The 20,415-nt window shown below is 40.3% G+C and overlaps 2 protein-coding genes across 4 annotated transcripts in view; one reads left to right on the top strand and one right to left on the bottom strand.

The window, feature by feature from the left end:
• Positions 1-119, bottom strand: part of LOC133651820 (UNC93-like protein MFSD11) — a 23,774-nt gene extending 23,655 nt beyond the window's left edge. Inside the window, exon 1 of one of the 2 annotated variants that reach the window (XM_062049970.1) lies at positions 1-119. This exon is cut by the window's left edge and continues 234 nt beyond it. The gene's annotated coding sequence lies outside the window, so the exon portion shown is untranslated. The other variant, XM_062049971.1, reaches the window with a different exon arrangement.
• Positions 120-2,684: 2,565 nt separating this feature from the next.
• ubfd1 (ubiquitin family domain containing 1) lies at positions 2,685-19,148 on the top strand. Of its 2 annotated transcripts, XM_062049974.1 has the most exons (7): positions 2,685-2,844; positions 6,358-6,642; positions 6,710-6,918; positions 12,084-12,149; positions 12,215-12,320; positions 12,399-12,481; positions 18,647-19,148. In XM_062049974.1, exons 1-7 carry the CDS (start codon positions 2,829-2,831, stop codon positions 18,755-18,757), a joined length of 876 nt encoding a protein of 291 aa, XP_061905958.1. In that variant the 5' UTR covers positions 2,685-2,828; the 3' UTR covers positions 18,758-19,148. The 2 variants fall into 2 exon arrangements, with proteins under 2 accessions (XP_061905958.1, XP_061905957.1); XM_062049973.1 differs by lacking the exon at positions 2,685-2,844 and having other exon boundaries at positions 6,336-6,642.
• Positions 19,149-20,415: the final 1,267 nt, after the last annotated feature.

Here is a 20,415-nt window from a genome sequence, read left to right as displayed (position 1 = left end):
TCCATTTCCGGTTGTGTTTTGTTTTGGATATATTTGTTCATTCACTACTTCCGGCGTGCTCTTCTTCTTCTTCCTCCTCAACAGTGGAACATCTCATTGAGGTGGTGCTGCCATCTTTTGGTTTTAAGCGGAACATACACACTGACTTCAAGCACATTTAACCTATATCCCTATTATTGAGTTTGGGGGGGGAATGAAACAAATAAATAAATACAAAAATAAAACATCGTAAAGTAAAATAAAATAAAATAGAATAAAACAAGATAAAATAATAAAAAAAAAATTAGCTAAAACGTTCTGAAGACTTTTATACAAAAGTGAAAAGAGTACTAAGTTAATAGTTTTTATTTTATTCTACTTTTAATGTATCCTATTTCCTACAGGATGAACTTCAAACATTTAAAATTAAATATTGTGTTTCTACCCAAATTAGCCGTGTAAATCTTTTTTTTTTATAAAAGTACAGCGGTAGGAAAAGTCAGGATTTTTTCTCGGACGCCCAGAAAATATTAATTTCATACTTTTTTATTCATTGTAGTTATATTTGCATGTGGCATTTTTGTTACAGTCTTTATCTGTTTTAGTTGTATAAGATAGGTTATGTAATAGCAAAACTAATGTTGTTTTTCAATGTATTTGTATTATGATTTCACTACAAAACTATTATTTATTTCATACTTTTTTTTATTCATTGTAGTTGTATTTGCATGTGGCATTTTTTATACAGTCTTTATCTGTTTTGATTGTATAAAATAAGTTATGTAATAGCAAAACTAATGTTGTTTTTCAACGTATTTGTATTATGGTTAAACTACAAAACTATTTGAATTGGAAATGGTGTTTTATTGTGCCTATAGAACAACATAACTCAATAGCCATGCATCATAAAATGCAACGTTGTAGGACAAGTTTTTTTTTTTTATTATTGAACAACAAACATACATTTATAATGCACACAAAAGTCAAGGCACGTTCAACATCAGCGAAAAATGTCAAGGAAAGAAAACAAATACAGATAGAGTATAAAATAATAATAAATAATAATATATATAATATAATATATAATAATATATATAATAATATGTTGCTTCTTGACTGCACTTAAATGTAGAATATATGTATAATATATTTATTTTATTTACATGTGAATAATGCTGTATAGTATTTATTGTCTATTGTGAGCGAACTGTGGTGCTGAATTTTTCCCAGGGATCAATAAAGTACGTTCTATTCTATTCTATTCTATTCTAATAATAAAAAAAATATGAAAAAAAATTAAATACAATTTTTAAAAAAAGACAAAAGGGGTTACCTAAATCGCTTTAAATGTTTTTAAAATATACATCAATTTAAGGGCGTTTGTACTCTACTTAATCATCCTCCAAGATTTGATTGATAATTGTAAACCATCAAGCCAATTAGAAAATGTAGGCCTTACTTTCATAAATCGACATTTATGTAGAAAACATATTGCCTGGAGCATAATAATGTTGACAAACATTTCTGCTACAGTCGTTTATAAAAAAAAAATACCAAATTTGATCTCTTCTATAGGTGTACAGCTCTGGTAATGGGTACATTCGCAACCACCTGCACAAACGTACTTCAAAATGTAACAATCAAAATAAATATGACTTTTTTGTTTTGTTTACTATGGCATGCATATATAATATGCATTAGTTTGACCATTTAAAATCAACTGTAATAAAAAGGAGATGCTACGAAATAGCATAAAAATGCCCAAAAAACTTGGAAAAACGCGATTCACAGCGTTACTTTTTGGTGTAACCATCATGAGCGTTCTGTTCAGGTATATTTCTTTTATATTTTGACAAATCATCATATTTATGTATTACTAAATTTAAATAGGTATTGATCAATCTTTAAGCTGTGTGTATTGGATTTAAGTTTGCTTTTGACGTCTTATTTAGAATTGTAGTTGAAACTTTTACAACCTTGCGTTGCGCTCATGATGGCGTAACCAAACTATATTATTTTGAATATTTATTCCCTTTTTTACATTTAGTATATTTAAATATTCATTTATAAATAATTAATACATTTCAAATATCAATAAAATGCAATTGCCTTCATCTTATAGGGTAATGTTTAGTTACACCAAGTCATGAGCGTAACACTAAGCTTCATCACTTTGACTTGTAATATCTCTAATTCTGGTGGGGTTTTATGCTTTTTTTTTCTTTTTTGGAACATGTACTATACATATAATACAATAAAGTCCCATATAAAATTATGTTTCTAGCAATACTTTAATTTTGCCTTTGAAAGTAACACTCCAATGTCCATTAGTGGAGCTGTACACATAGAGAATAGGGAACGTTGTAGGACAGGTTTGAGCCACACGATGTCAATAAAGCGTCAATCTATAAAACACGCACGAAGAAGAACGCGCCGACCAATAGGAAACGAGGAAAGTGCCACCTCTCTTCCTGCTACAACAAAGAACATCTACGAGACGAGAGCGTTCCCTGTCATCCTTTTCCGCCTTCGTGGTTCCAATACAGTTTAAAACACCGCGTTCGTAATTTTTACAGTTAAAACTCCAATTTACTCCGCTAAAGTAACGTATTATGTAAAACGGAGAAAAACAAACAACATTCCATTTATTTCGTTTTTCACCCCCCCCAACCCAGTTTATATAAAACAAACTTATCAATGCAGTAAATACGTGCATTCCGAGACGTGACCTAACGTGCTATCTATGTATCCGTTTGATAACACGTGATAGAGGAGGAGCGGCACCATCTTGCCCTCTGGTGACACTCTTCGGCTCGGTGGAAGGTTTCCACTGATTGTACACAATCATCATGGCGGCCCAGGATGGTGGGTATTGAGCTGAACATAGCAACATTTTCTTCATTCCGTTACACCAACTTTTGCCCCCGGGTGGTGAATTAAAGCGGGCGGCTTCGTAGACGCGTTAATACCGGGCAATGTTAAAGTCGTGTCTTTAAAAAAATAATTTAAAAAAATCCACGTTTAAGTTGACATGTTCCCATAGGTGAGAGGCGAGCTAACGTCAATAACTGCGAACAAGTCCTAATAATGTCTGTTCTGTAAGGGCGGGGACTTAAAACACCGTGAAATATGTTATTATATTAAACAACTTCAAATGACAACGTATTGTATTTAGTAAGTTGTGTGTAAGGAAAATGAAAGTAATAAATGCTGTGTCATGTGAAAACTGTTTCGATTTTACTCCCATTAGCTGCTACAGAGCATTCGAAAGAGTCATTATGAGAGATAATAACGTCAATTAAAGTACCAATTGTTGTCACACACACACTAGGTGTGGTGAAATTATCCTCTGCGTTTGACCCATCACCCATGTTCACCCCCTGGGAGGTGAGGGGAGCAGTGAGCAGCAGCGGTGGCCGCGCCCGGGAATAATTTTTGGTGATTTAACCCCCAATTCTGACCCTTGATGCAGAGTGTCAAGCAGGGAGGTAACGGGTCCCGTTTTTGTAGTCTTTGGTATGACTGGGCTGGGGTTTGAACTCACGACCTACCGATTTCAGGGCGGACACTCTAACCACAAGGCCACTAATCAAGTTATTTATATAGCCCTAAATCACGAGTGTCTCAAAGGGCTGCGCGAGCCACAATGTGACAGCTCAGATCCCGCATCGGGGCAAGGAAAAACTCAACCCCAATGGGATGACAATGAGAAACCTTGGAGGGGACCGCGGATGTGGGGACCCCGGGCGACCGGTGCAATGGACATCGAGTGGATCTAGTTAATAGTGTGAGAGTCCAGTCCATAGTGGATCTAACATAATATTGTGAGAGTCCAGTCCATAGTGGATCTAACATAATAGTGTGAGAGTCCAGTCCATAGTGGATCTAACATAATAGTGTGAGAGTCCAGTCCATAGTGGATCTAACATAATAGTGTGAGAGTCCAGTCCATAGTGGATCTAACATAATAGTGTGAGAGTCCAGTCCATAGTGGATCTAACATGATAGTGTGAGAGTCCAGTCCATAGTGGATCTAACATAATAGTGTGAGAGCCCAGTCCATAGTGGATCTAAAATAGTAGTGTGAGAGTCCAGTCCATAGTGGATCTAACATAATAGTGTGAGAGTCCAGTCCATAGTGGATCTAACATAATAGTGTAAGAGCCGAGTCCATAGTGGATCTAAAATAGTAGTGTGAGAGTCCAGTCCATAGTGGATCTAACATAATAGTGTGAGAGTCCAGTCAATAGTGGATCTAGTTAATAGTGTGAGTCCAGTCCATAGTGGATCTAACATAATAGTGTGAGAGTCCAGTCCATAGTGGATCTAGTTAATAGTGTGAGAGTCCAGTCCATAGTGGATCTAGTTAATAGTGTGTGAGTCCAGTCCATAGTGGGTCTAAAATAGTAGTGTGAGAGTCCAGTCCATAGTGGGTCTAGTTAAAAGTGTGAGAGTCCAGTCCATAGTGGATCTAGTTAGTGGTGTGAGAGTCCAGTCCATAGTGGATCTATAAATAATGTGAGAGTCCAGTCCATAGTGGATCTAGTTAATAGTGTGAGAGTCCAGTCCATAGTGGATCTAGTTAATAGTGTGTGAGTCCAGTCCATAGTGGGTCTAAAATAGTAGTGTGAGAGTCCAGTCCATAGTGGGTCTAGTTAAAAGTGTGAGAGTCCAGTCCATAGTGGATCTATAAATAATGTGAGAGTCCAGTCCATAGTGGATCTAGTTAATAGTGTGAGAGTCCAGTCCATAGTGGATCTAGCATACAACATGATACATCACACATGCATGCATACAACATGATACATCACACATGCATGCATACAACATGATACATCACACATGCATGCATACAACATGATACATCACACATGCATGCATACAACATGATACATCACAATTTCCAGTTCATCTATTCAACATGTCCGAAAAGGAGTAGGCAGAAGCAGAGCTTATTTAATCCTACCCCTTTTCCTTCACATAGCAGTTGCTAAAACTTTTGTTCACTTCCTGTTCTCAATTTATTCACAATATAATTCCATAAGTAATAACAATAAAAATAAATACATAATAATCATATGGTGAGATGAGTAAGATTATCTAGAAAATGAATGGATGGATGTGATAAATTCAGAATGTTTATCATGGTTCTTCTTCTTTGTAAACACTTTAACTGTCTTGAAGTGGATCATATTAGTACATTGTTTGATTTCTTTGCTTAATCCATTCCATCATTTAATTCCACATACTGATATACTGAAGGTCTTAAGTGTTGTACGTGCGTACAAATGTTTTGAATTACATTTTTCTTTAAGATTGTATTTCTCTTCTTTTGTTGAGAATAATTGTTGTATATTCTTCGGTAGAAAATTATAGTTTGCTTTGTGTATAATTTTAGCTGTTTGCAAATTCACTGTCGTGGAATTTCAGTATTGAAAAGGTTTGTATGTTTTCTATATCCAACATTATGTATTATTCTAACTCATCTTTTTTGTAACACGGTTAATGAATGAAGTGTACTTTTGTGGTTATTTCCCCATATTTCTACACAATAACTCAGATATGGTAACACTAGCGAGCAGTAGAGAATATGGAGTGATTTTTGGTCTAGACCAGTGGTTCTTAACCTTGTCGGAGGTACCGAACCCCACCAGTTTCACATGCGCATTCACCGAACCCTTCTTTAGTGACAAACAAAATGTTTTTTGTTTTTTTTTTCAAATTCAAGACAAAGTTATATGTTTTTGGTAACACTTTAGTATGGGGAACCTATTCTAAGTAACAAAGACTAAATTTAGAGTTTTTTTGGTTAGGGTCAGGGTTAGGGTTAGAGGGCTAGAGGGCTAGAGGGTCAGGGTTGTAATAAGGCCATGCCGAATAAGGCATTAATAAGTACTTAATAATGACTAGTTAAGAGCCAATATGTTAGTAATTTGCATGTTAATAAGCAACTAATTAATGGTGAATATGTTCCCCATACTAAAGTGTTACCATGTTTTATTACTGGTGCACAAAATGAACCGTGCATGAACATCACCTTGTTCAAAGAACAAAACCAACACAGTGCATAAACTCACAACAAATTACACACCTGCAAACCAGTCCGACTTATGCTGTTGTCGTATCCGTAATACGCCGATAGGGAGAAGTTTTTATTTACACGATGAGTCGGGTGTGTCTCGACCTCCGCCGAACCCCTGAGGCCGACTCACCGAACCCCTAGGGTTCCATTGAACCCAGGTTAAGAACCAATGGTCTAGACCATGTTTTGCTTCATTCATTATTGACGTGTTTCTTGCTACTTTATGTTGTATATTTTTTTACGTGAGATTTGCGAGACACCTAACACCTCAGAAATGTATCTTTTTTTTCTAACAGGAAGTGATATTGTAATGCAAACGGACGTCGAGCCGAAAGAAGACGCTCCCGTGGGCGACTCGGACGAGAAGGGCGACTCGGACGAGAAGGGCGACTCGGCGTCCGCGTCCGAGGCGGGGAACGCCACCACTCAGGACTCTCCCAGCATGAGCAACGGGGACGACGTGGAGGAGGAGGGCGAGACGGTAGACTTGAAGATCATCTGGAACAAGATCAAATACGACCTGAAGATCCCTCTGGACAGCACCGGCGCCAAGCTGAAGGAGAGGATCCACTCGCTCACCGGTGAGGAATCCCCCCCCCCTTCCGCTAACTCGCCGCCGACCCGAGTCTTAAATCTTCCTCTCGCCAGGTCTTCCGCCGGCCATGCAGAAGGTCATGTACAAAGGCTTGCTACCGGAGGACAAGACGCTACGGGAGATAAAGGTGACCAGCGGCGCCAAGATCATGGTGGTGGGCTCCACCATCAACGACGTGCTGGCCGTCAGCACGCCCAAAGAGGTCATGCAGCAGGAAGTGAAAGCAGAGGAAAACAAGAAGGAGCCTCTATGCAGACAAAAGGTAGGAAATAGTCTGTCGCCACATGCTTACACATGAAGGGAAGATGTTGGAAATCATGGTTCCCCAGTGGCAGCACTCATGCGGCCCTAGACCGAGACACTACCAACACCACCATAAAAGGCGCAGATATTCAGAAAACAATCAAAGAAGAGTTGTGACCACTTTTAGGCACACCATGGTTCGTGGCCAAATAATTATACTGGGATGGAATTTGGCTGATGAAGGGAAGATGTTGGAAATCATGGTTCCCCAGTGGCAGCAGCACTCATGCGGCCCTAGACCGAGAGACTACCAACACCGCCGTAAAAGGCGCAGATATTCAGAAATTAATCAAAGAAGAACTGTGACCACTTTTAGGCACACTCTGATTAGTGGCCAAATAATTATACTGGGATGGAATGAGGCTGATGAAGGGAAGATGTTGGAAATCATGGTTCCCAAGTGGCAGCAGCACTCATGTGGCCCTAGACCGTGACACTACCAACACCACCGTAAAAGGCGCAGATATTCAGAAACCAATCAAAGAAGAGTTGTGACCACTTCTAGGCGCACTCTGATTAGTGGCCAAATAATTATACTGGGATGGAATGAGGCTGATGAAGGGAAGATGTTGTAAATCATGGTTCCCCAGTGGCAGCAGCACTCATGCGGCCCTAGACCGAGAGACTACCAACACCACCGTAAAAGGCGCAGATATTCAGAAAACAATCAAAGAAGAGTTGTGACCACTTTTAGGCGCACCATGATTAGTGGCCAAATAATTATACTGGGATGGAATTTGGCTGATGAAGGGAAGATGTTGGAAATCATGGTTCCCCAGTGGCAGCACTCATGTGGCCCTAGAACGTGACACTACCAACACCACCATAAAAGTCGCAGGTATTCAGAAACCAATCAAAGAACAATTGTGACCACTTTTAGGCGAACTCTGATTAGTGGCCAAATAATTATACTGGGATGGAATGAGGCTGATGAAGGGAAGATGTTGGAAATCATGGTTCCCCAGTGGCAGCACTCATGTGGCCCTAGAACGTGACACTACCAACACCACTGTAAAAGGTGCAGATATTCAGAAAACAATCAAAGAAGAGTTGTGACCACTTTTAGGCGCACTCTGATTAGTGGCCAAATAATTATACTGGGATGGAATGAGGCTGATGAAGGGAAGATGTTGGAAATCATAGTTCCCCAGTGGCAGCACTCATGCGGCCCTAGACCGTGACACTACCAACACCACCGTAAAAGGCGCAGATATTCAGAAAACAATCAAAGAAGAGTTGTGACTACTTTTAGGCGCACTCAGATTAGTGGCCAAATAATTATACTGGGATGTAATGAGGCTGATGAAGGGAAGATGTTGGAAATGATGGTTCCCCAGTGGCAGCAGCACTCATGCGGCCCTAGACCGAGAGACTACCAACACCACCGTAAAAGGCGCAGATATTCAGAAAACAATCAAAGAAGAGTTATGACCACTTTTAGGCGCACCATGATTAGTGGCCAAATAATTATACTGGGATGGAATTTGGCTGATGAAGGGAAGATGTTGGAAATCATAGTTCCCCAGTGGCAGCACTCATGCGGCCCTAGACCGTGACACTACCAACACCACCGTAAAAGGTGCAGATATTCAGAAAACAATCAAAGAAGAGTTGTGACTACTTTTAGGCGCACTCAGATTAGTGGCCAAATAATTATACTGGGATGTAATGAGGCTGATGAAGGGAAGATGTTGGAAATGATGGTTCCCCAGTGGCAGCAGCACTCATGCGGCCCTAGACCGAGAGACTACCAACACCACAGTAAAAGGCGCAGATATTCAGAAAACAATCAAAGAACAGTTGTGACCACTTTTAGGCGCACCGTGATTAGTGGCCAAATAATTATACTGGGATGGAATGAGGCTGATGAAGGGAAGATGTTGGAAATCATGGTTCCCCAGTGGCAGCAGCACTCATGCGGCCCTAGACCGAGAGACTACCAACACCACCGTAAAAGGCGCAGATATTCAGAAAACAATCAAAGAAGAGTTGTGACCACTTTTAGGCGCACCATGATTAGTGGCCAAATAATTATACTGGGATGGAATGAGGCTGATGAAGGGAAGCTGTTGGAAATCATGGTTCCCCAGTGGCAGCACTCATGTGGCCCTAGACCGTGACACTACCAACACCACGATAAAAGGCGCAGGTATTCAGAAACCAATCAAAGAACAATTGTGACCACTTTTAGGCGAACTCTGATTAGTGGCCAAATAATTATACTGGGATGGAATGAGGCTGATGAAGGGAAGATGTTGGAAATCATGGTTCCCCAGTGGCAGCACTCATGCGGCCCTAGACCGTGACACTACCAACACCACCGTAAAAGGCGCAGATATTCAGAAAACAATCAAAGAAGAGTTGTGACTACTTTTAGGCGCACTCAGATTAGTGGCCAAATAATTATACTGGGATGTAATGAGGCTGATGAAGGGAAGATGTTGGAAATGATGGTTCCCCAGTGGCAGCAGCACTCATGCGGCCCTAGACCGAGAGACTACCAACACCACCGTAAAAGGCGCAGATATTCAGAAAACAATCAAAGAAGAGTTATGACCACTTTTAGGCGCACCATGATTAGTGGCCAAATAATTATACTGGGATGGAATTTGGCTGATGAAGGGAAGATGTTGGAAATCATAGTTCCCCAGTGGCAGCACTCATGCGGCCCTAGACCGTGACACTACCAACACCACCGTAAAAGGTGCAGATATTCAGAAAACAATCAAAGAAGAGTTGTGACTACTTTTAGGCGCACTCAGATTAGTGGCCAAATAATTATACTGGGATGTAATGAGGCTGATGAAGGGAAGATGTTGGAAATGATGGTTCCCCAGTGGCAGCAGCACTCATGCGGCCCTAGACCGAGAGACTACCAACACCACAGTAAAAGGCGCAGATATTCAGAAAACAATCAAAGAACAGTTGTGACCACTTTTAGGCGCACCGTGATTAGTGGCCAAATAATTATACTGGGATGGAATGAGGCTGATGAAGGGAAGATGTTGGAAATCATGGTTCCCCAGTGGCAGCAGCACTCATGCGGCCCTAGACCGAGAGACTACCAACACCACCGTAAAAGGCGCAGATATTCAGAAAACAATCAAAGAAGAGTTGTGACCACTTTTAGGCGCACCATGATTAGTGGCCAAATAATTATACTGGGATGGAATGAGGCTGATGAAGGGAAGCTGTTGGAAATCATGGTTCCCCAGTGGCAGCACTCATGTGGCCCTAGACCGTGACACTACCAACACCACCGTAAAAGGCGCAGATATTCAAAAAACAATCAAAGAAGATTTGTGACCACTTTTAGGCGCACCATGATTAGTGGCCAAATAATTATACTGGGATGGAATGAGGCTGATGAAGGGAAGATGTTGGAAATCATGGTTCCCCAGTGGCAGCACTCATGCGGCCCTAGACCGTGACACTACCAACACCACTGTAAAAGGTGCAGATATTCAGAAAACTATCAAAGAAGAGTTGTGACCACTTTTAGGCGCACCATGATTAGTGGCCAAATAATTATACTGGGATGGAATGAGGCTGATGAAGGGAAGATGTTGGAAATCATGGTTCCCCAGTGGCAGCACTCATGCGGCCCTAGACCGTGACACTACCAACACCACCATAAAAGGCGCAGGTATTCAGAAACCAATCAAAAAAGAATTGTGACCACTTTTAGGCGAACTCTGATTAGTGGCCAAATAATTATACTGGGATGGAATGAGGCTGATGAAGGGAAGATGTTGGAAATCATGGTTCCCCAGTGGCAGCACTCATGCGGCCCTAGACCCGAGACACTACCAACACCACCGTAAAAGGCGCAGGTATTCAGAAACCAATCAAAGAAGAATTGTGACCACTTTTAGGCGCACCATGATTAGTGGCCAAATAATTATACTGGGATGGAATGAGGCTGATGAAGGGAAGCTGTTGGAAATCATGGTTCCCCAGTGGCAGCAGCACTCATGCGGCCCTAGACTGTGACACTACCAACACCACCGAAGGCACAGATATTCAGATTGTCACAGTACTGTGTTGGCATTGTTTTCGCTCACAGTGAACAGCAGCACTCGTACGGCCCTAGACTGTGACGCTACCACCACCAATGGCGCGGACATTCAGATTGTCACAGTACATGTTGGAATTTATGTTTCCCCCTAAAGGCACCACATCTCCCGATTGCCGGCAGCACTCATGCGGCCCGAAACTGCGGCGCTACCACCACCACCAAAGAGGCGGACTTTCAGATTGTCACAGTAAATTATTGTAATTGTGTTTTCACTCACAGTGAGCAGCAGCTCCCCAGTGCAGGCAGCACTCATGCGGCCCCGGGTCGTTACCCTACCACCACCAATGGAGCGAACCCATCAAAATGTCACAGTCCATGTTGGAATGCATGTTTCCACCTCAAAGAACTACAGCTCCCTCGCGCTGGCAGCACTCATGTGGCCCTAGATCAGAACTCTACCACCACCACCAATGGAGCGGACCTTCAGAATGCCACAGTACATGTTGGAATTCATGTTTCCCCCCTGAATGTACCGCAGCTCTCCAGTGTAGGCGGCACTCACGTCGCCCCAAATGGTAACACTACTACCACCGAGGGAGTGCACCTTGAAAATGTCACAACCCTAGTTGGAATTTGTGTTTTCCCCCCCAATTCAGGCGGCACTCATGTGGTCCCAAACGGTGACACTACCTTTAGAATGTCACAGTACTTTTGGGGATTCATGTTTTCCCCCCACAATGCACCGCTGCTCCCCAGTGCTGGAAACACTCATGCCACCCCAGATCACGACGCCATCCTCGTCACACATTACCCACCTACATTTACACCTGCCACATTGGTGTAAGTGTAGCTTAAATATGTAGGAAATGGGTTTCACTATGTAAAGCGCTTTGAGACTCTAGAGAAAACGTGCTATATAAATGCAATTCACTTCACCGTGTAGGAATTTGTTGCCCCTCCTTCTACCATTAATGAACCACCGCTCCACTCATGATGCTACCACCACCAAGGGAGCGAACCATCAGAATATCACAGTCCATTTTAGACTTTGTGCACTCATGCACCATGCAATTATTTAAAGTCATAACTTTTGTGTTTTCCTTCAGCAACACAGGAAGGTTTTGGACAAAGGTAAACCAGAAGACGTCATGCCGGCTATCAAAGGAACAAAAGTGAGCGTCTTTGCAGTTTTGCCGTGCGAGCGTTTTGACCGCCACTGACCCACTTCCCCACACAGGAGCGACTACCGACAGTGCCTTTATCCGGAATGTACAACAAGTCCGGGGGGAAAGTAAGACTCACGTTCAAACTGGAGCAGGATCAGCTGTGGATCGGCACGAAAGGTGAGCGGCCGTCTCGCTGTGGTCGGTCCACCTTTAAAGGGACAGCGGCGTCACTGTGGTGTGTCCGTGTGTGTGCAGAGAGGACGGAGAAGGTGCCGATGGGCTCCATTAAGAACGTGCTGTCCGAGCCTATTGAAGAGCACGAGGGCTATTACATGATGGTGAGTAAGAGCGTGGCATTGACACCGGGGCGACGGGTGGTGACGCTCGGCTGCTTCAGGCTCTGAAAGCAAGCAGGAAATGACACACTAATATCTTACAAACCCCGTTTCCATATGAGTTGGGAAATTGTGTTAGATGTAAATATAAACGGAATACAATGATTTGCAAATCCTTTTCAACCCATATTCAGTTGAATGCACTACAAAGACAACATATTTGATGTTCAAACTCATAAACTTTATTATTTTTTTGCAAATAATAATTTACTTAGAATTTCATGGCTGCAACGTGTGCCAAAGTAGTTGGGAAAGGGCATGTTCACCACTGTGTTACATGGCCTTTCCTTTTAACAACACTCAGTAAACGTTTGGGAACTGAGGAGACACATTTTTGAAGATTCTCAGGTGGAATTCTTTCCCATTCTTGCTTGATGTACAGCTTAAGTTGTTCAACAGTCCGGGGGTCTCCCTTGTGCTATTTTAGGCTTCATAATGCACCACACATTTTCAATGGGAGACAGGTCTGGACTACAGGCAGGCCAGTCTAGTACCCGCACTCTTTTACTACGAAGCCATGCTGTTGTAACACGTGGCTTGGCATTGTCTTGCTGAAATAAGCAGGGGCGTCCATGGTAACGTTGCTTGGATGGCAACATATGTTGCTCCAAAACCTGTATGTACCTTTCAGCATTAATGGCGCCTTCGCAGATGTGTAAGTTACCCATGTCTTGGGCACTAATACACCCCTATACCATCACACATGCTGGCTTTTCAACTTTGCGCCTATAACAACCCGGATGGTTCTTTTCCTCTTTGGTCCGGAGGACACGACGTCCACAGTTTCCAAAAACAATTTGAAATGTGGACTCGTCAGACCACGGAACACTTTTCCACTTTGTATCAGTCCATCTTAGATGAGCTCAGGCCCAGCGAAGCCGACAGCGTTTCTGGGTGTTGTTGATAAACGTTTTTTGCCTTGCATAGGAGAGTTTTAACTTGCACTTACAGATGTAGCGACCAACTGTAGTTACTGACAGTGGGTTTCTGAAGTGTTCCTGAGCCCACATGGTGATATCCTTTACACACTGATGTCGCTTGTTGATGCAGTACAGCCTGAGGGATGGAAGGTCACGGGCTTAGCTGCTTACGTGCAGTGATTTCTCCAGATTCTCTGAACCCTTTGATGATATTACGGAGCGTAGATGGTGAAATCCCTAAATTCCTTGCAATAGCTGGTTGATAAAGGTTTTTCTTGAACTGTTCAAAAATTTGCTAACGCATTTGTTGACAAAGTGGTGACCCTCGCCCCATCCTTGTTTGTGAATGACCGAGCATTTCGTGGAAGCTACTTTTATACCCAATCATGGCACCCACCCAATTTGACTGTTCACCTGTGGGATGTTCCAAATAAGTGTTTGATGAGCATTCCTCAACTTTATCAGTATTTATTGCCACCTTTCCCAACTTCTTTGTCACGTGTTGCTGGCATCAAATTCTAAAGTTAATGATTATTTGCACAAAAAAAAAAGTTTATCAGTTTGAACATCAAATATGTTGTCTTTGTAGCATATTCAACTGAATATGGGTTGAAAATGATTCGCAAATCATTGTATTCCGTTTATATTTACATCTAACACAATTTCCCAACTCATATGGAAACGGGGTTTGTACAAAAAGACAAATCTGATGCTTTTATATCTACAGTGACCGTTTCAGGGTCGAACTGCCACCGTCATTAAACTTGTATTTACTGCGCTGGCAAAGTTGTTAGGTAACATTTTCATTCATTCATAGAAGCGTCAAAAATAGGTCCACGGAACTATGATCAAGTCGAATGAGTCAGCCTTTGATGATGCGTGACAAAACAAGCCCTGCTTCCAGGTTACTTCAGCAGTCTTACCTGTCATGCAAGTGTCAAAATAGGCTTGTTTGTTATGTAAACCTGTAGGAAAGTAAAACTACTGTAATTTCTGGGCTATTAATTTTTAAATAAATACATATTCTTACATACAGTACAGGCCAAAGGTTTGGACACACCTTTTCATTCGATGCATTTTATTTACCTTCATGACTATTGTCACTGAAGGCATCCAAACTATGAATGAACACTCTTGGCATTCTCTCGATAAGCTTCAAGCACACCTGTGAAGTGAAAACCATTTCAGGTGACTACCTCTTGAAGCTCATGAAGAGAATGCCAAGAGTGTGCAAAGCAGTATTCAGAGCAAAGGGTGGCTATTTTGAAGAAACTGGAATATAAAACATGTCTTCAGTTATTTCACCTTTTTTTGTTAAGTACATAACTCCACATGTGTTCATTCATAGTTTTGATGCCTTCAGTGACTATCTACAATGTAAATAGTCATGAAAATAAAGAAAACGCATTGAAACGAGAAAGTGTGTCCAAACGTTTGGCCTGTACTGTAAAGGCACATGGGGGAAATTATTTTTTTTATAATTTTTATTTTTATTTTTTTTAGACATGTATCTCGTGCGCACGAGAAACTTTTTATAAAGTTATTAAAAAAATGTTTTTAAAAAAAATTATAATTATTATTTTATTTTTTTTAGACATGTATCTTGTGCGAGATAGTTTCTCGTGCGCACGAGATACATGTCTAAAAAAAATTTTAAAAAAATATTTTTTTTTTTAGACATGTATCTCGTGCGCACGAGAAACTTTTTATAGTTATTAAAAAAAAACATTTTTTTTAATTAAAATTATTTTTATTTATTTTTTAGACATGTATCTCGTGTGAGATAGTTTCTCGTGCGCACGAGATACTATAAATAATAAATGATAAATGGGTTATACTTGTATAGCGCTTTTCTACCTTCAAGGTACTCAAAGCGCTTTGACAGTATTTCCACATTTACCCATTCACACACACATTCACACACTGATGGAGGGAGCTGCCATGCAAGGCGCTACCAGCACCCATCAGGAGCAAGGGTGAAGTGTCTTGCCCAAGGACACAACGGACGTGACTAGGATGGTAGAAGGTGGGGATTGAACCCCAGTAACCAGCAACCCTCCGATTGCTGGCACGGCCACTCTACCAACTTCGCCACGCCGTCCCCCATATACATGTCTAAACATTTTTTTTTTAAATAGTTATTTTTTTTTAGACATGTATCTCGTGTGAGATAGTTTCTCGTGCGCACGAGATACATGTCTAAAAAAATTTTTTTTAAATAATTTTTTTTTTTAGACATGTATCTCGTGCGCACAAGAAAGTTTCTTGTGCGCACGAGATACATGTCTAAAATAAAAATTAAAAAAATTTATAATTCTTTTTTTTTTTTTATAACTTTATAAAAAGCTGATGGTTGCGCACGAGATACATATCTAAAATAAAAAATAAAACATTTATAATTATTTTTTTATTTTTATAACTTTCTAAAAAGCTGATGGTTGCGCACGAGAAACTTTCTCGTGCACACAAGATACATGTCTAAAATAAAAAAAATGAAAAATGGATAATTATTATTATTTTTTTTTATAACTTTATAAAAAGCTGATGGTTGTGAACGAGATACATGTCTAAAATAAAAAAATAAAAAATGTATAATTTTTTAAATTTTTTTATAACTTTATAAAAAGCTGATGGTTGCGCACAAGATACATGTCTAAAATAAAAAAATAAAAAATGTATAATTATTATTATTTTTTTTTTATAACTTTATAAAAAGCTAATGGTTGCGCACGAGATACATGTCTAAAAAAAAAAAAAACATTTCCCCCATGTCCCTTTAGGGGCTCCGTAGTATCATCCCAAACGGTATAACAATGTTTTATGAAGGTTGAAAAGTTACATGTCTAAAATAAAAAATTAAAAAATGTATAATTATTTTTTTATTTTTATAACTTTATAAAAAGCTGATGGTTGCGCACGAGAAACTTTCTCGTGCACACGAGACACGTCTAAAACAAAAAATAAAAAAATGTATAATTGTTATTTTTTTTATAACTTTATAAAAAGCTGATGGTTGCGCACGAGATACATGTCTAAAAAAAAATTAAATAAATAACATTTCCCCCATGTCCCTTTAGGGGCTCCGTAGTATCATCCCAAAAGGTATAACAATGTTTTATGAAGGTTGAAAAGTTACTTAGTGCTGCTTTAATTGTTTCCAAACGGTGCCTGTAACACGGCCGACCAAACAAAACAGAAGTCACCGTCAAGGACCCGTTAGCTGCGGAAGCTCGCTCTTCAATCAGCTAAACAGAATCAATAACTCCACGGCGGCTATTTGGCGAATTTACAAAACTGAAACTAGGGATGATGTTCGAAAACCGGTTCGCCCGATTGTTCGATAATAAAAGAACCGATTCCATGGATTCGAATCCCTTTTTGAGAAACGCTTCCCGTTATCGAAGCCACTATAGCAAAGAAAAATATTTGGTTCTTTATTCGAATCCCGTGTCACAGGAAATGCCCTGTGGCACGTCACAGGAAATGACGTAGCTCAGTCATTCGGCGGCAGATACAGAAGCAGCAACAACAACGGACCGGGAAAAAAACCCTCCAAGGCACGGCTTCACTTACCTAAGAAATACGACGAGGAAACGGCTATCTGCAATTATTGCCAGGCTTCGCTTTCCTGTAAGGGGAGCAGTACAAAAAGCAGGATGAAACATGTTCAGGCAGAGAAAGGTGTCGTGGAGAAGCAGCGACAGAGATGACGAAGCACGCCCGTACTCAGTGGCCTAGTGGTTAGTGTGTCCGCCTTGAGATCGGTAGGTTGTGAGTTCAAACCCCGGCCGAGTCATACCAAAGACTATAAAAATGGGACCCATTACCTCCCTGCTTGGCACTCAGCATCAAGGGTTGGAATTGGGGGTTAAATCACCAAAAATTATTCCCGGTGCTGCCCACTGCTCCCCTCACCTCCCAGGGGGTGATCAAGGGGATGGGTCAAATGCAGAGGACAAATTTCTGATGACATCTATTAAACAAGACAAGCAGCAAAGAATCAAACAGAGACAGAATTCAATTTGGACTCAATTGAGGAGAGTCGCCTGTACACTGTACTCTTGTACAGTATCTCAGCACGCTCTGGCGAAAGATTGTACTCCTCCTTCTGTATTTGACTTTCTCCGACCACATGACCACAGCTTCCACTTTTAGAGGGAAGTGGGTCGTAAACAGCGTTGCCTTTAGTTACCGAACAGTTCAAAAGAAGAGGTTGTAAAATAGTTCAAAAAGGAGGTTCAAGAAGAGGTCTGGTCCTGCTTCCGCTCCGCTTTGAAGTCCTTGGGTTAGAACAATATCTTTCTGTTGATTACCATACCGTTTTTTCGGACTATAAGTCGCAGTTTTTTTCATAGTTTGGCCGGGGGTGGATGGATGGATGTGTTGTAAAACTTACAAACGTTTGAAATGATGAATGAAGAATCCTTTCCAGCAGAAACGCTACGGACGAGTTTTACTTCCGGTCCAAGGCACGAAACAGGAAGTACAACGCCATCCTGCAGTGAGGGAATTTTTTCAAAAGATACACCTTCTCAGTGTCTGTCGGCGTGATGTGAAAAAACCTTTTGTTGAAAACAAAGCAAAGAAAAATCCCTAAATTTGCCGCACTGTTTCCCAAGCTGCAGGGTTCAAAGCGTTGGGGAAAAAGTAGCGGCTTATAGTCCAAAAAATATGGTAATCGCACTTCCATTTTCTTGTTGCTTCAGCTGTATTGTACTGGACAGTATGTGTGTACATTTCCGCTTCTATGATTATCACTACAGATGTCCGATAATATCGGCCGATAAATGCTTTAAAATGTAATATCGGAAATTATCGGTATCGGTTTCAAAAAGTAAAATTCATGACTTTTTTAAAACGCCGCTGTGTACACGGACGTAGGGAGAAGTACAGAGCGCCAATAAACCTTAAAGGCACTGCCCAGTCACATAATATCTGCGGCTTTTCACACACACAAGTGAATGCAAGGCATACTTGGTCAACAGCCATACAGGTCACACTGAGGGTGGCCGCATAAACAACTTTAACACTGTTACAAATATGCGCCACACTGTGAACCCGCACCAAACACATTTCGGGAGAACATCCGCACCGTAACACAACAGAACAAATACCCAGAACCCCTTGCAGAAAAAGTGATGGTGTGTACAATGAGTGCATGTCAACACAGGATCTATTTGGGTCGCAGGCGTTCCAGTTGGGTCCTACAGAAGCGTCCCAGTATTGGGTCTACTGGGTGCCTGTACAGTTCGTGGATGCAATCAAAGACACAGTCCTGGGAAAATGGCAGTATTTCTAATGTGCCTCTTAGGTTTTTGTTTTTTTTAATTTTTTTTTTTACATTGAACTGGGACAAAGACAAGCGCAGCCGTCACGGAAGCGAGGAGAGCGTGAGAGTCAACACCACGCTTAAAGGAAATTGCTTTCTCAGAATCGATCTGAAGGAAACTCGACTGACGTCTGTGGACAAAGAAATAGTTTTTTTTTTTGTTGTTTTTTTAAAAGGATTAAAACGTGCACTACATGGCAGCGTAAACATTTCTCAGACCCCCCCACGCGTCCCCCCAGCATTTGTGGGGTTCGACAAGTCCAATCCAAGGGAAAACACAGTGAAACAATTGTACAGAAATTGCTAACGCTTTTCTCCTGTTATTCTTAAAGAAATAAAAGTTATTTAATGAAATGATGAACCAGCTTTTTGTCTTTTTTTAACAAAAAAAATGCATGCTTTTTTTGCTGAATACGTTTTGAATAAATGCAACAAGTTAGCACCATTTTGACTCATCCAAACAAAGCATACTTGTTTTATTTTTGACTATTTCATTTTACACTGGTGTATTTAAAGCAGGTCAAATATAACATGACGCCATCATGAATCTGTTTCTGTTTTAATAGTTGCGTGTCACCGCCGGATTTGGTGCGCATGCGTAAACTTCCTGCTAAAGTTTGGCGACTTTGAGCCATTAAAAATATTACAAAAATAACAATGGATGTACGTTTAAAGGAGTTAGATAGCTAAAATAATTGCAGCTTCGATATTGAAATAACTGTGGATGGGGGGGAAAAAAAGTAAAAACAATTGAATTTAGTCGAAGTTTTGAAGTTGTTTGACGAAAATAGTAAAACGCCTGTGTTTTGTGTTAAAATGTTTTTATTTAGTCGAAGGTTCCAGTTTGACGCTAATAGTAAAATGCCTGTTTTGTGTAAAAAAAAATAAAATAATAATTTAGTCGAAGGTTTCAGTTTGACGAAAATAGTAAAATGCCTGTGTTTTGTGTTTAAAAAATGTTTAATTTAGTCGAAGGTTCCAATTTGACGAAAATAGTAAAATGCCTGTTTTGTGTTTAATTTTTTTGTATTTAGTCGAATGTTCCAGTTTGATGCAAATAGTAAAACGCCTGTGTTTTGTGTTAAAAAATGTGATTTAGTCGAAGGTTCCAGTTTGACAAAAATAGTAGTAAAATGCCTTTTTGTGTTAAAAAAAAATGTAATTTAGTCGAAGGTTCCAGTTTGCCGCTAATAGTAAAATGCCTGTGTTTTGTGTTTGATTATTTTTAATTTAGTCGAAGGTTGCAGTTTGACGAAAATATTAAAATGGCTGTGTTTTGTGTTTAAATTTTTTTAATTTAGTCGAAGGTTCCAGTTTGACGCCAATAGTAAAATGCCCGTGTTTTGTGTTAAAAAATGTTTAATTTAGTCGAAGGTTTCAGTTTGACGAAAATAGTAAAATGATTGTGTTTTGTTTATATTTTTTATTTATTTATTCGAAGGTTTCAGTTTGACGAAAATAGTAAAATGCCTGTGTTTTGTGTTAAAAAATGTTTAATTTAGTCGAAGGTTTCAGTTTGACGAAAATAGTAAAATGGTTGTGCTTTGTTTATATTTTTTATTTATTTATTCGAAGGTTTCAGTTTGACAAAAATAGTAAAATGCCTGTTTTGTGGTCAAAAAATGTTT

This window comes from Entelurus aequoreus, linkage group LG06 (assembly GCF_033978785.1).
Source record: "Entelurus aequoreus isolate RoL-2023_Sb linkage group LG06, RoL_Eaeq_v1.1, whole genome shotgun sequence".
NCBI classification, from domain to species: Eukaryota; Metazoa; Chordata; class Actinopteri; order Syngnathiformes; family Syngnathidae; genus Entelurus; species Entelurus aequoreus.
The sequence above is the reverse complement of the archived record's forward strand: the minus strand, read 5'-3'. Positions and strand labels throughout refer to the sequence as shown.